Source organism: Mirounga angustirostris, unplaced genomic scaffold (genome assembly GCF_029215605.1).
Source record: "Mirounga angustirostris isolate CCGP_5_RB_7025 unplaced genomic scaffold, mMirAng1.0.hap1 SCAF_15, whole genome shotgun sequence".
Taxonomy (NCBI): Eukaryota; Metazoa; Chordata; class Mammalia; order Carnivora; family Phocidae; genus Mirounga; species Mirounga angustirostris.
The window spans coordinates 17,900,364-17,916,080 of NW_026991723.1; the positions used below are offsets into that span (position 1 = coordinate 17,900,364).

Here is a 15,717-nt window from a genome sequence, read left to right on the forward strand (position 1 = left end):
ATATGTGCTTTTTTGAAGACCAGGCCACGGCTGGATTTACATTCTTGATACTTCGGTAATAGGAGTTCATCTCCGTGCTTAGAGCCATGTTACACATTATTCCTCCACCTTAAAGAAACTCTCCCTGCATGAGGGAGGAAAAATTCAAGGTAAAACAGACCTGCTTTAAAATCATATTTTCCCAAGTATTGTTTTAATTTTTTTTTTTTTTTTGGAAAAGGTCCCTGTGACCCTGAGTGCAGTGAGGTCGGCTGTGACGGGCCAGGACCAGACCACTGCAGTGACTGCTTAAACTACTACTACAAGCTGAAAAACAACACCAGGTAAGAACGATCCTGAGTCCAATCCCCCTGCGCTCCTGCCCCCCCACAACACACACACAGCACGCTCCGGGTGGTCCCATGGGCTGCGCTCGAGCAGAGTCTGCTGACGTTCTCCTCCCAGGACCCAAGCACAGGACAGAGGCTGCTGCCCCAGCCCCCGCCTCCCGGTGTCATTCCAAATGCTGAAACCCATACTAAGTGTCCCTGTATGCTGTCAAGCTGCAAATGTCTTTGCTCACATTTGGACTAGCCCTCTAGACCTTTCCTCTAGAGCTCTGTTTGCTTTTCATGAAAATGCCAGCATCCAGCCCAACAGATGTGTGCCCGTGTGGCAAAGGTGCTGGGCCCTGCTCACCCTATTTCCTGCTTGGTCACCGTAACTCTGAGCCCCTGGCTTCTGTCTCAAGTTGTGCTGATCTGTCCGCAGGGAGGCTCCCGGGACAGTGATGGCCTCTCAGAGGCTGTCCGCTCCAGGCATCTCTCTCAGAGCCCTGCCCCCTTTTCCGTCCTGCTTCAGGGAAGACTTACTACAGTGAGTCCACACTTCAGCCATCCAGACAGACCCAGACCCGTTCTAGTTCCTGTTTACATGCATGCTGGAATTTCTGTTCCTTAAAGGGACCTCTCATCGCTGAGACCAGCCAAATGCCTGACATTTTACTTGGTATTCAGTAGTAAATATTTGTTGAATGAATAAACAAAGTGCTGTCCTTCAGTTAAGGAAGTTCTTTTTTTTAAATGTATCATAACCAACCAAGTTTAAATCAATTAACTTAGACAATAGAGTGCACAGGATCCATAGGACAACACACAAAAACAGAAGTAACCCCTTATTAGCAACCTTTTTTGTATAAAATCGTGGTTCCCACATAGTTTCCTTTCAATCCCATGCCACAACCTTTCCTCTTGAGCCTCTAGTTTCTAACCATCGTCCCCTTTAAAGAGCTAGTCCCGAACCGGAAGAGGGGGTTTGGACCAAGACATGCGTTACCTGGCAGACTTGGTATTGGGTGGCCGCCTTGCCACTTCAGAACCCTACACAGGAAAAAGCTCCAACCAACAGAATTCGGCTCTTTGGATATGGTGTTACCATCGTGGTTTAAGATGGAAGGCTGCTCTTGCTTGAGCATCTCCAAGAGTGCCTGGGTCTCTGTCTCCAGTGATGCTGCCCTTCTTTCTTACCCTTCCACAATGCAGGGTCTGTGTCTCCAGCTGCCCCTCTGGCCACTACCATGCTGACAAGAAGCGATGCAGAAAGTGTGCTCCCAACTGTGAGTCCTGCTTTGGGAGCCATGGTGACCAGTGCCTGTCCTGTAAATATGGATACTTCCTAAATGAAGAAATCAACAGCTGTGTTATCCACTGCCCTGCTGGATTATACCCGGACACCAGTGAGTTGATTTCAAATATTTGGGTTTAGAAGGTTTTCATTTGAATGACATTAGGAGGGATTGAGGCCTTGGTTATATCAAAGGATCTAACCAGTTTTTAAGAGAACACATTATAATTTTAACAATTTTTGTAAAAAAAAAAAAATCAGTTATGTAAAAATGCTTGTAACTAACTGTCAGGGAGTCCTCGGGCCCATCCCCAGATTCAGTGATTTGCTAGGAGGACTTACTATATAGTTGCACTCATGAGCTCATAGTTATTAAGTAAAATCAGGAAAAGGTACATAGGACACAAAGTCCACAGGAAACCAGCACTAGCTTCTAAGTTTTCTCCCAGGATGCATTGAAATCCCCCAGCAACAACTGGTTACAACATGTGTGAAATGTAGGCTACCAGGGAACTGCCTTAAGAGTCTCAGTGCCCAGGGTTGTGGTCACGAAGAACCCCCTACCTGGCACATACCAAAATTCCAGGCTCCTACAAGGAAAGCAGATGTTCAGCATAAACCATCTTGTTTGTACAGTTGAGGCACCATGAGCCACTCTTACCAGTTAGGGTGGTGGGAACCCTCCTGAAATCCAATTCCCAGATACTAGCCATGGACCAGCTTCAGAAGCAGGCTTTCAAAAGATAGCAGCCAAGCCTGCTCTTTTCTACACACTAACCAAAGGAACGTATCAGTGTTAACTTTTCAGAAAGTTTAGAAAACATGACTTTGATGTGAATATGGAATAGACATGTGTCAAAGACTACTAATGAAGGGCCATTAATGAGGAAACCTATAAAGTGATAAATGGATTCAAAGACTATCCGGTATTCCAGTCCACTAGGAAAGGCAAAATGAAATTCATTTGCCGAGTTTAGAGTAGGAGGATCCTGAACTCACCTTCTCCCTCAGACATATTGAGATAAACCACCTGAAGACTGGCAGAACAGACCTGCCACAGTTAATTGTAGAGAGAAGGCCACCTTGAAAAGGGTAGGTAGGATGGAGACATAGTTGGAAACCAAACCCCTGTGCCACTAACTACAAACGGGAGGGACATCACAAGCGTGGGGAAGCAAGAGGATCTGAGTCCACCTAATATCTGGCTTTAGAAACAAGGAGATCTTAACTCCAGTGGGGCTTAGTTTCAGGTTCCAGGAGAGCCTGAGGGCAATAGGAAACTGAGTCTCCATCATCCTTAAAGATGCAGCAGTTTGAAAAGTGCCTGCAGTTATATGTGAAGGAGATATATTGACTAATCTGTCCTGGGCAGATTAGATCTGTCCCCAGGCAGGGATGTACAGGATATTTCTCTAGAAACAAAGTGCTGGTAGGTGCCATTCCTCTTCCCCCTCCCCGCCCCAAGCCCTAGATAGCTGGATGTTTGTGACAGGTAGCACTAACACTCTCCATCTACTTTGCTATAGCACTGTGTGCTCTTCCCCATCCAACTCAGCAGTCCTCCCTTCAAAGTGGCTCCTGTCCCACCATACCCACTTGGAGGGTGCCACTCCAAAGTGACTCATGCCCTGGGGAGCGAGGAGAGAAGACCCTATAACAGCACACTTGCACTCCCTGCAGTCGAGCCTCATAGCTGGCTGGGCAAGAAGCAAGCCCTGCCCTTCAGTGCACCTGTAGCTGTATCTACACAGAGGGACTCATTGCAGACAGCTGGGCTCACTGCTGGCCCAATTCACCAAGCCTGTCACTGCTTCAGACTGCCCTCAACCCTACCCAGGACACTCAATGAGGAGACAGAGGAATATGTCCCAAATGAAATGAAAATACGTGTGATTGATAAACGATTCAAAGACGTTATCACTGAGATACTCAGTAGACTTGAGAAAAGAGCAGAGGATCTCAGTGAGACCTTCAACAAAGAGAAAATGTAGAACCAGTCAGAGCTGATGAATTTAATAACTGAAATAAAAATACACTAAATGGAATCAATAGTAGATCAGAAGAACAGATCAGTGATACGGAAGGCAGTAATGGAAAACAAAACAACTCAGCTGAACAACAATAAAAAATGAGAATAGGTTAAGGGAACTCTGTGGCATCATCAAGCATAGTAACATGCACATTATACGGATCCCAGAAGGAGAAGAAGGGGCTGAAAACTTCCCTAACCTGGGGAAAGAAGCAACATCCAGGTCCAGGAAGAAGAACCCCTAACAAGTTGACCCCATGGAGGTCCACACCAAGACACATAATAATTAAAATGGCAAAAATGATAAAAGGGAAACCAAATAAGGCAATCAGCTGATTTTCAGCAGAAACTTTGCAGGCCACAGGGGAGTAGCATGCTATATTCAAAGTGCTAAAACCAAAAAACCTACAACCAAGAATACTCTACCCAGAAAGCATATCATTCAAAACAGGAGAGAAAGGTTTTCCTGACAAAAGTTAAAGGAGTTCATCCCAATAAATCAGACTTACAAGAATTGTTAAAGGGAATTCTTTGAAGGGAAAGAATAGGCCATTCACTAGAGAAAAAAAATTATAAAAGGAGAAAAATTTTACAGGTAAAAGGCAAGCATAGAGTAAAGCCACTGTGGAGTTTAAAACACAAAGTAGTACAATCAAAATCTAGAAAAATTAGCCAAGGGAGACATAAAATAAAACATCACATACATAAAACATGGAGGTGGGAGTTAATTTTAGTAGTTTTACAATGTGTTGAACTTAAGTGACCCTCAACTCTATATAGAACCCAATGGTAGCCACAAATCAGAAACCTGTGATATACACAAAAAAAGAAAGGAATCCAGCCATATCACTAAGGAAAACCATCAACCCACAAGGGAAGAGAGCAAGAGAAAAAGGAAGGCATCAAGAAGAACTACGAAAACAACCAGAATACAATTAACAAAATGGCAATAAGTAGCTATCTATAATAATTACTTTAAATAAATACTCTAATCAAAAGACATATGGTAATGAATAAGAAAATAATACCCATCTATATGCTGCCTACAAGAGACTCACTTCACACATAATGACACATACAGACTAAAAGTGAAAGGATGAAAAAAGATAAACCATGCAAATGGAAGTGGAAGAAAAGAACAAAACTCAGGGTAGAAATATACATTGTTTTCAAGTGCACATGAAACATTCTCTGGTATACATGTTAGGCTATAAAACAAGTCTCACTGTATTTAAGAAGATTGAAATCATATCAAGCATATTTCCCAATTTAAATGGTATGAAACTATTACAAGAGAAAAATGGAAGAAAAAAAAGCCAAATACGTGGAGGTTAAACAACATGCTACTAATTAACCAATGGGTCAGTGAAAAAAAAAGATGAAATCAAAAATTCGTGGAAACAAATACCTTTGGGAATCAGCAAAAGCAGTTCTAAGAGGGAAATTTATAGTGCTATTAGGCCCACCTCAAGAAACAAGAAAAATAACATATTATAGAATAAAGAACCTAACCTTGAACCTAAAGGAACTAGAAAAAAAAGAACAAAGTCCAAAGCCAGTAGAAGGAAATAATAAAGATTAGAGCGGATATAAATGAAATTAAAAAAAAAAAAGATCAATGAAACCGAGACCTGGTTCTTTGGAAAGATAAACAAAACTGATAAATCTTTCGCCAGACTTAACAAGAAAAGAGAGAAGACTCAAAGTCAGAAATGAAGGAGGAGAAATATCACAGAAATACAAAGAATTATAAGAAAATGTTGAAAAATGATCTGCCAACAAACAGTTGGACAATCTAGAAGAAATGGGTAAATTCCCAGAAACATACAATTTTCCAAAACTAAATCAGGAAGAGATAGAAAATCTGAGCAGACCAATTACTAGTAATGAAATTCAATCAGCAGTCAAAAACTTCCAACATCAAAAATCAAGGATCAGATGGATTCACAGGTGAATTCTACAAAACATTTAAATAAGAGTTAATACCTATTCTCAAATGATGCTAAAAAAACAGAAGAGGAAGTAAAACTTCTAAATTCATCTATGAGGCCATCATTACCTTGATCCCAGAACCAGACAAAGACATTATGTAAAAAGAAAACTATGGGCCAATATCTCTGATGAACACAGATGCAAAAATCCTTAAAAGAATAACAGAATTCAATGTACATTAAAAAAATCATTTAGCATGATGAAGTGGGATTTATTCCAGAGATGCAAGTGTGGTTCTATAATCTATATGATATCACATAAACAATAAAAAAAACTGTCATCTCCATGGATACAGAAAAAGAATTCAACACAATACAACATGCATTCATGTTAAAACTTCTCAACAATGTGGGGTAAAGGGAACATACCTCACCATAATAAAAGCCATATATGATATTCAATGGAATATTATGCAGCCATCAAAAGGAATGAGATCTTGCCATTTGCAACGACGTGGATGGAACTGGAGGGTATTATGTTGAGTGAAATAAGTCAAACAGAGAAAGACATGTATCATATGATCTCACTGATATGAGGAATTCTTAATCGCAGGAAACAAACTGAGTGTTGTTGGAGTGGGGGGTGGGGTGGGAGGGATGGGGGGACTGGGTGATAGACACTGGGGAGTGTATGTGCTCTGGTAAGCGCTGTGAATTGTGCAAGACTGTTGAATCTCAGATCTGTACCTCTGAAACAAATAATGCAATATATGTTAAGAAAAAAAAAAAAGAAGAAGAAGAAGAAGGTAGCGGGAGGGGAAGAATGAAGCGGGGGAAATCGGAGGGGTAGACGAACCATGAGAGACGATGGACTCTGAAAAACAAACAGGGTTCTAGAGGGGAGGGGGGTGGGAGGATGGGTTAGCCTGGTGGTGGGTATTGAGGAGGGCACATTCTGCATGGAGCACTGGGTGTTATGCACAAACAATGAATCATGGAACACTTCATCTAAAACTAATGTTGTAATGTAAGGGGATTAACATAAGAATAAAAAAATTAAAAAAAAAAATAAATAAATAAAAGCCATATATGATGAACCACAACTGACATCATACTCAATAAGAAAAACTGAGAACTCTTCCTCTAAGAAAAAAACAAGACAAGGATGTCCACTCTCACCACTTTTATTCAACATAATATCGGAAATTCTCGCTGCAGCAATCAGAAAAGAAAAAGAAAGAAAAGACATCCAAATTGGTAAGGAAAAAGTAATACTGTCACTATTTGCAGATGACATGATACTATACATAGAAAATGCTAGACTTCAGGGCGCCTGGGTGGCTCAGTTGGTTAAGCGACTGCCTTTGGCTCAGGTCATGATCCTGGAGTCCCGGGATCGAGTCCCACATCAGGCTCCCTGCTCGGCAGGGAGTCTGCTTCTCCCTCTGGCCTTCCTCCCTCTCATGCTCTCTGTCTCTCATTCTCTTTCTCTCAAGTAAATAAATAAAATCTTTAAAAAAAAAAAAAAAGAAAAGAAAATGCTAGACTTCACCAAAAAAACATTGGAACTGATTAATTAATTCAGTGAAGTTTCAGGATACAAAATTAATATACAGAAATCTGTTGCATTTCTATACACTGATAATGAAGTAGCAGAAAGAGAAATTAAGAAAACAATCCCATTTGTAACTGCACCAAAAAGAGTAAAATACCATGGAGAAAAGACAATCTCTTCAATAAATGGTGTTGGGAAAACCTGGACAGCTGCATGCAAAAGAATGAAACTGGACCACTTTCTTAAACCATATACAAAAATAAACTCAAAATGGATTAAAGACCTAAATGTGAGACCTGAAACCATAAAAATCCTAAAAGAAAACATAGGCAGTAATCTCTTGAACATTGCCCTTAGCAACATATTTATGTATAGGTCTCTTCAGGCGCAAGAAACAACAGCAAAAATACCCTATATTGGGACTTGACCAAAATGAAAAGCTTTTTCACAGTAAAGAAAACCAACAAAATAAAAAGGCAACCTAGTGAGTAGGAGAAGATACTTGCAAATGATGTATCTGCTAAGGGGTTAATATCTAAAATATATAAAGAGCTTATACAACTCAACACCAAAAATACAATGTAATAAAAAAAATGGGCAGAGGATCTGAAGAGACATTTTTCCAAAGAAGACATACAGATGGCCAACAGACATGTGAAAAGATGTTCAGCATCACTCATCATCAGGGAAGTGCAAATCAAAACCACAATGAGATATCCCCTCACTCATTTTAGAATAGCTATCAAGAACGGACAGCAGTCAGTATCAAGAAACAAGAAATTATAACAAGTGTTGGCGAGGATGTAAAGAAAAGAGAACCCTCAAGCACTGCAGTGGGAATGTAAACTGCTAGAGCCATGGTGGAAAAGAGGATGGAGGTTCCTCAAAAAATTAAAATCAGAAATACCCTACAATCCAGTAATTCCACTACTGGGTATTTGCCCAAATACAAAAATCCTAAGTAAAAAAGGTATATGCACCCCTATGTTTATTGCAGCATTATTTACAATAGCCAAGGTATGCAAGAAACCCAAGTGTTTATAGATAGATGAATGGATAAAGAAGGATTATCCATTCATCATACACACACACACACACAATGGAGTATTAGTCATTAAAAAGAATGAAATATTGCCATTTGCAACAACATGGATGGAGCTAGAGAGTATAATGCTAAGTGAAATGTCAAAGAAATACCATAAGATTTCACTCACATGTGGAATTTAAAAAACAAAACAAATGATCAAAGGACAAAGAGACAAACCAAGAAGCAGACTCTTAACTATAGAGAGCAAAGTGATAGTTACCAGAGGGGACGGAGGTGGGAGGGTGAGTGAAACCAGTGATGGGGATTAAGGAGTCATGTCATGATGAGCACTGGATGATATAAAGAAGTGCTGAATCACTATATTAAACACCTGAAACTAATGTAACATTGTATATTAACTATATTGGAATTAAAAACTTGTAAAAAAAAAAAAAAAAAAGAAGAAGAAGAAAAAGATGTGGCATACACACACACACACAGTGGAATATTACCCAGCCATATAAAGGAGTGAGATCTTGCCATTTGTGCCTACATGGATGGAGCTATAGGGTATTACGCTAAGTGAAATAAATCAGACTGAGAAAGACAAATACCACAGGATTTCACTTATATGTGGAAGCTAACAAACACACAAAAAATAAACAGACTCTTAAAATACAGAGAACAACTGGTGGTGGCCAGAGCAGAGGTGGGTGGAGGGATGGGCAAAAAAGATAAAGGGGAGGTACAGACTTCCAGTTATGAAATAAGGAAGTAGCAGAGATGAAAAGTACAGCTAGGGACTATCGTCCATAACACTGTAATACCATTGCATGGTGACAGATGGGGACTGCAGTTACTGTGGTCAACACTGAGTAATATATAGAATCATTAAATCAATATATTCTATATCTCCAACTAATATAACATTGTTATGTATACTTCAATTAAGAAATGAATAATTTCCTACATGGCAATACAAATTGAATTTGGGGGGCTTTTTCCACACAGAAATCCTTTGCAACTGAACCAAACAAAAATCTGTAAATGAACACGTCACTTCGCGGAGTTTGGGCCCTAATCAGTCATCATTAGGAAACAGACAAAGGTACATCCCCTGGAGAATTAAGTAATCCTTGGGCATTCCTACCTGTTAGTGCTCTGGTAGCGCCCTTTTCCTTTATTTCTGAATTCTCGGTAATTAACAAGTGTGTCACACCATGATACATGATGACACTGATTATCTCCAGTTTCTGCACAACCTAAGAAAGAAGAAAACCCAAGTTTAAATGAACAAGAGTTGTTTTTTGGAAATCAGGCAAGAATTTTGAAGTGGATACTGTTGCTTCTTAAGAAGTCCAAGTCCCTTGACTCAAAGGCAGGCATTTCTCCACGAGGCAGATGGAGTCTCAGCTTACCCTATAGAACCGTGGTAGGATTTCCTTGTAGTTCCTTTTTCCCCCAAATTTGGAACATGAGCTACACCCTGATAGAGAAAGGAAAAATAAGAGTGGGGGAGGGGAGTCTGAGGGATCCCCAGAAATAAGCAGTATTTCTTGAAGAAAAAATTCAAAATTCTATCAAGAAGGCTGGATCTCGGAAAAGAAATTTGGTTCGAGATGGTATATAACAGGATCAAGATAATTGAGACTCAGTTGTTTCCCCAGAGCCTGGGAGGTATGTAGTGAAGGCAGGCCGTTCAAACAATGGCTTTGCTGATATGAGTGGTCTCTGCCTCTCTCTCCTTCATGTAACTGACTTTTGTTATATCTTCCTCCTGAAAACATAGTGATCAGATATAATCATGACTAGTAATAATTACTGCTGACACATTTACAGTGCTTTCAAGCTCATATAGTTCCCCTCAAGGGAAACTAATCCCCTCAAGACAAACTGAGAGGTTGGCATCACTGAAATATCTATTGAACGGAGAACAGAGACCCTGAACTTGCCCACTGGAAATGCTAAAAGCAGAATTCAAATCTAGCTCCTTGGACTTCAGATCCTATGGCATGTCCAGGAGTCTAAACGGCAGAGTGAGGAGGGGACCATGTGAAGACTGCCATAAGATTATAAAGGACTTCATATTTCATGGTGGGGGGTGGTGCTCAGACTTGAGAAAGGAAGTGGACCTTCAAGAGGTCCCTGTAGGAATCCATTAAAGCAATGTTCCTCTATGGAACCTTGAAGAACACCAAAATTTAAAGAGTAGATGGAGGAAAAGAAGCCTATGAACAAAGCTTATTCAATCCTACACATATATATGGTTATAATCCACTTGCATCTCAGAGAAGGTATCGAGTCTCCAGAAGAATTTTGCCTCAGGTAAAAGGCCTTAAGTTAATGTAACAAATCACCGTTTTTCACTATAGAGTAAGCATGCATTTGCCATTTTTTTCCAATGGGGATCATCAGTCTTTGGTATTAAACAGGAAAACCATATTCATGGTATATTTGTTTTAATCCATATATTTCTACTCTCCAGAATACAGACATATCTAAACTATAATAACATATCAATGTCACAGCCACTATAAAGTATGCGACACTATTCTAAACAATACAAGAAACACATCATCAACCCTTACCCTGCCATCGTAAATGCAGATTCCCTTTTCTGGCCGCATTCATCAGAGTGAGCATGGGGGCCCACCTTTCCATTCCACAGCCCCAAGCACTGCTTCCGCCCTTACATCCGGGCGTTGCCCCAGCATCTTTGTTAGTGGGATTGTCATTGTCGGAAGTTAGATAACCCCCCTTGGGAGAGAGAAAAAGAAGAGGGGAAAGAGCCAATCAGCTATTCGACTAAGAGTTAAATGGGCTGTGGTTCCCTTGTCTGCAAAATGGTAGATATCAGGCATTTCCCATCACTGCAGGTTCCTACCACTGTACACTTTGCTGAAAAGTGATAGCAAATGTTTGGTACGGGGCTGTTCACGAAATAGTCTACTCAAGGCCATGTATGTGTGCTATCGCGTACCTTAGCAAACGTTAGAATGTCTCCACATTTTATGGAATCCAACTGACCAACTGATTTATAACCTTGTTACATTTGTATTTTTTTTTTTTTAACAGAGAAAAGTCTTTGCCGGAAATGCAGTGAAAACTGCAAGACATGTACTGAATTCCACAACTGTACAGAATGTAGGGATGGGTTAAGGTAAGAGAGTGAAGGATCTTTTCAAGTCACACAGCCCAAGGAGCGTCTCAATATAAATAAAATATGTAAATAAATAATCCTCTTACCATCACCCTTGGTTTGACTCCCAAACACTTGATTGCTGTTTGCATTATCTTTACCATTGTATGTGAAAAATTGAATGCCATCTTGGCTAAGGGAGGCTTATAAACCAAATGAAATTCTCTTCAGAAAAGATGGCCCTGATACACGTAAATAAAAATGGCTATTTGAGAAGCTTTCTCAGCGCTTTTTGACCAGCGCAGTGCCCCTGTCAAGGATTACTGTGTAGGTAATACCAGTGAATTATATTTATTCCTCCTGATTCATTCCTTTGATGGTCGGAAACTCTTCCCTTATCGTTATTATTTCTCTCCATATAACCAGTCATTCTCTTATCTTAAGTACCTCAGGCTTGGTTCCATTATGCTCTGGTATGCTCAAAGATTTAACACCTGGAGATGTTTTTCTTGACTGGATGACTTGCTCATTGCTAAAGCCAGATAGCTGATAGATTCTGCAAAAGAACAAGACACAGCTCAAATGAACTAGGTAGCCTCCTGATATCCACAGAGAATGTCAGACCATCCTCCGTTGGGTAAGGAGTTGGACCCTGAGTTTACAGAGAGCCACAAATCTGCAGCACTCAAATCTTTTTAAGTATTGAGAACACCTCTGTTTCCATCTCAAATCTTTTTAAGTATTGAGAACACCTCTGTTTCCATCTTTAATTGGAGAAGTGAACTCAACAGGCTCCAGGCAGGTGATTCTTCATATTAATTAATATCAGAACATCGGAGCACATGGGTGGCTCAGTCAACTAAGCATCTGCCTTCAGCTCAGGTCATGACCTCGGGATCCTGGGATTGAGCCAGGGGAGTCTGCTTCTCCCTCTCCCTCTGCCCCTCCCCCCACTCATGCTCACTTTCTTGCTCTCTCTCTCAAGTAAATAAAATCTTAATCAAAATGAAAATGATGTTCTGGGGCACCTGGGTGGCTCAGTCGTTAAGCGTCTGCCTTCGGCTCAGGTCACGATCCCAGAGTCCTGGGATCCTGGGATCAAGCCCCGCATCGGGCTCCCTGCTCCGCGGGAAGCCTGCTTCTCCCTCTCCCACTCCCCCTGCTTGTGTTCCCTCTCTTGCTGTGTCTCTCTCTGTCAAATAAATGGGTAAAATCTTTAAAAAATAATAATAATAAATGAAAATGATGTTTTAATATATTTTTTTTATCTGTGGGTTTTTTTCATAAATGCATTCACTATGAATTTGCTTAAGCACCCTGCATCTCAAGACTTCCAGTCTTGATAAATATCAGTCTAGTCAGCCCCCTCATTCTTTTTGGACAAGGAGCAGATTGGGATAATAAAAAGAAGGGAGACAAGATAGATGTGGGTTCAAACCCTCTTCTATTAATCAGCTGTGGGATCCTGGTCAAGTCACTGAGCCACTCTGAACTTCAGTTTTGTCATCTATGCAATGAGATAATAACCCCTACATTGCTGAATTATGAAAAGGATCAACTGTGATAACATTTAGAAAGTACTTACTCCAATATCAGACACATAATTTGTCCATGAGAAATAAAAGATTATTTATGATATTTTCTATACAATTGACCCTTGCACAACTCAGGGATTAGAGGCCGCAACCTCATATAGTTGAAAATCGCATATAACTTTTAACTCCGTAAGTTACTCTTAACTATGTAACTACCAATTACTACTGTTGACCGGAAATCTTACAAATAAGTCAATTAACACATTTTGTGTTATATGTATTCTATACTGTATTCTTACAATAAAGTAAACCTAGAGAAGAGAAAATGTTAGGAAAATTATAAAGAAAATACATTTAGAGTACTGTATTTTATTTATCGAAAAAAATCCACTTAGAAGTGGGCTCATGCAGTTCAAACCCATGTTGTTGAAGAGTTAAGTCAACTGTGTTTCTTAGGGAACATTTCACAGAGTACGTTAACCAGCACTCTCCAAAAGAAATATGAGAGTCCTATATGTTCATTTTATTTTAAACATGCCAGTAGCCACATTAAAGGAAGTAAAAAGATATGGGTAGAATTTAAAAAAATACTAACCAAATATATCCAAAATATTTTCATTTCAAAATATAATCAATACAAAAGACCTAGCGAGATGTTTTACATTCTTTTTTGTTGTTACACCAAGTCTTCGAAATCTGGTGTACATTTTAGCCCAGAAAGCACATTGCACATCTCAACTTGGACAGTAATCTTTTATGAGAAATACTTGATCTGTACATTTTACAAAATTTAGTCGAAGTAGATTTTATATAGCCAGGTTGGTTCTAAACTTACTCAGCATTTTGCCAGTAACTGAACCAAGGGCCCATTTGTAAAATTTAGACTGAAGTTCAAACTAAAGTTTAAAATTCCATTCCTGGGCCACACTAACCACATTTTAAGTGCTCGGGAGCCACGGGTGCTGAACCATGTGGGACCGCACAGTTCCAACCCAGCCAACTGATCACAGACAGAACCCAGGTGCCCACCGTCCCAGGTGTGTTAGCCATGCCACCACTCTATTTTGGAAGCAGCAGAAGGCTTCGGGGTGCACACCGTGCCTGCTCCCTGTTAAACGACCCACTTACATTCATTGCCTCCTCACACAGCGCAGCCTCGGTCTCATGCTCAACACATGCCAACCTCAGAAGGAATGCCCTGTACTAGAAAAATGAGGCAGTTTCTTTTTATTTTAACTCTGATAATAGGACCACCAAAAAACTTTCCTCCCACAAAAGGATCCATTTGATGCAATGTCTTTTTTTCCAGTTCTAAGGAAAGGGAAGGGATTTTCTTTTATTGGCTTTTTAAACGACATCGCTCCCTGGCCACTCAAGTCTGTGAATGGAATACACCTTCAGTTAAGCTGCCCTCTGTCTCCTTGAGACTGCTTACCTTTTCCTTAGAGGCTTTGAGGGTTGACCAGTTTGCCTCAAGAGACCTATACATTTTTAAAGAGTGGCTAAGAACAAGAGAAATACATACACGTAAAATACTGGAAGGAAGTGGATTACAACGTTAACAGGACTGTTTGGGATCCGTTTTTATCTGTTTTTGTTCTTTCCAATAGGGAAAAATAAATTTTACTTTTCCAAGTTAGTGTGATCAAATACAAAGCACAGTCAACTAAGATGTGACTTGGAGCAATATAAAGAGTCTAAGAGAATAAAAACCATTTGACCCTGTTGCTTAGAGACCCATCTTGTAGTATCTTCTACTTGGTGACATAGGATTACAGGTGCTAATCTATTGTTCCAATAGTGAGTATTTGTAGATTAAAGGTCCTAAGTTCTGTGGGTTTTTAATTTTAAGAATTGTTTTATACACTATGAAAGCTATCATAATTGATAGATATTAGAAAGGAGAGGGCGCCTGGGTGGCTCAGTCATTAAACGTCTGCCTTCGGCTCAGGTCATGATCCCAGGGTCCTGGGATCGAGCCCCACATCGGGCTCCCTGCTCAGTGGGAAGCCTGCTTTTCCCTCTCCCACTCCCCCTGCTTGTGTTCCTGCTCTGGCTATCTCTCTCTAATAAATAAATAAAATCTTTAAAAGAAAAAATATGCATTCCTCATTCAACATTCTGGCAACTATAATAGATACCAAGAGTGCCAAATAGAGAAAGTATGGTAGAGAGAACACCTGGAAACAATCATATAATTAAGAAAAGTTGGGGTGCTTGGGGAATCAGCTGTATAGGCAGGTCATTTTATGAAATTATTCATTAGCATTTAAAATAAATCAGGAGATAGAGGCAACTGTGTGATTCTGATGGGAACCAGTAGAACTAAAACCAGAAATAAGAACAAAAGGACGTACTCCCGGGAGTGTGGGCGGGCCACAGATCACCGTGCCCTTTATTCAGTTGTAACTCGTTACCCTGTGTTCCTACTACATTTTATAATTACAAAACAACTCTTAAATTTATTATGTCGTAGGGCTGGTTATCAGAGTTGTCAGACGTATTGTTAGGTCATGAGTTTTGTCAGTAAGATACTTTCAGGGACACCTGGGTGGGTAAGGTGCAGAGCGAAGAAGGTCCACGAAGCTTGCAGCACGCACACAGCTACAGACATGATCATAGGGGCAGAGAAGCAGGATAGGCATCGGGGAAGGAAAAAAGAAGGGGTACGGGACGATTTCCCCCCGCTTTGAAGCTTTGCCAAACCACGGGTCTCTGGGAGACGCTCTATTTGTTGCGTATGGAGCTGGGGAGCTATGACCTCTTTGCCTTGATCACGGCATCTGTGTTTCTGTCTTCAGCCTGCAGGGATCCCGCTGCTCCATCACCTGTGAGGACGGGCAGTACTTCAATGGCCAGGACTGTCAGCCCTGTCACCGCTTCTGTGCCACCTGCGCTG

General features: G+C 40.5%; 1 protein-coding gene and 2 long non-coding RNA genes across 6 annotated transcripts in view; 1 reads left to right on the forward strand and 2 right to left on the reverse strand.

The window, feature by feature from the left end:
* Window positions 1-15,717, forward strand: part of PCSK5 (proprotein convertase subtilisin/kexin type 5) — a 466,280-nt gene that overhangs the window by 286,626 nt on the left and 163,937 nt on the right. For all 4 annotated transcript variants that reach the window (XM_045882270.2, XM_045882271.2, XM_045882268.2 and 1 more), the window contains exons 15-18: window positions 221-323; window positions 1,521-1,714; window positions 11,220-11,304; window positions 15,620-15,717. In XM_045882270.2, coding sequence (XP_045738226.1) covers window positions 221-323; window positions 1,521-1,714; window positions 11,220-11,304; window positions 15,620-15,717 — 480 coding nt within the window. The remainder of the gene's footprint in view (window positions 1-220; window positions 324-1,520; window positions 1,715-11,219; window positions 11,305-15,619) is intronic.
* On the reverse strand, window positions 7-9,694 carry LOC135362705 (uncharacterized). The gene is made up of 4 exons (XR_010407698.1): window positions 9,563-9,694; window positions 9,295-9,406; window positions 1,506-1,653; window positions 7-124 (listed from the first exon to the last, which is right to left on the reverse strand). It is a non-coding gene; the product is annotated as an uncharacterized LOC135362705 (long non-coding RNA).
* The window catches only part of LOC135362706 (uncharacterized), a 46,063-nt gene continuing 40,140 nt past the window's right edge, over window positions 9,795-15,717 (reverse strand). The window contains exons 3-5 of the long non-coding RNA XR_010407699.1: window positions 11,731-11,839; window positions 10,733-10,901; window positions 9,795-9,921 (exon numbers count right to left, since the gene is read on the reverse strand). This is a non-coding gene — a long non-coding RNA (uncharacterized LOC135362706). The remainder of the gene's footprint in view (window positions 9,922-10,732; window positions 10,902-11,730; window positions 11,840-15,717) is intronic.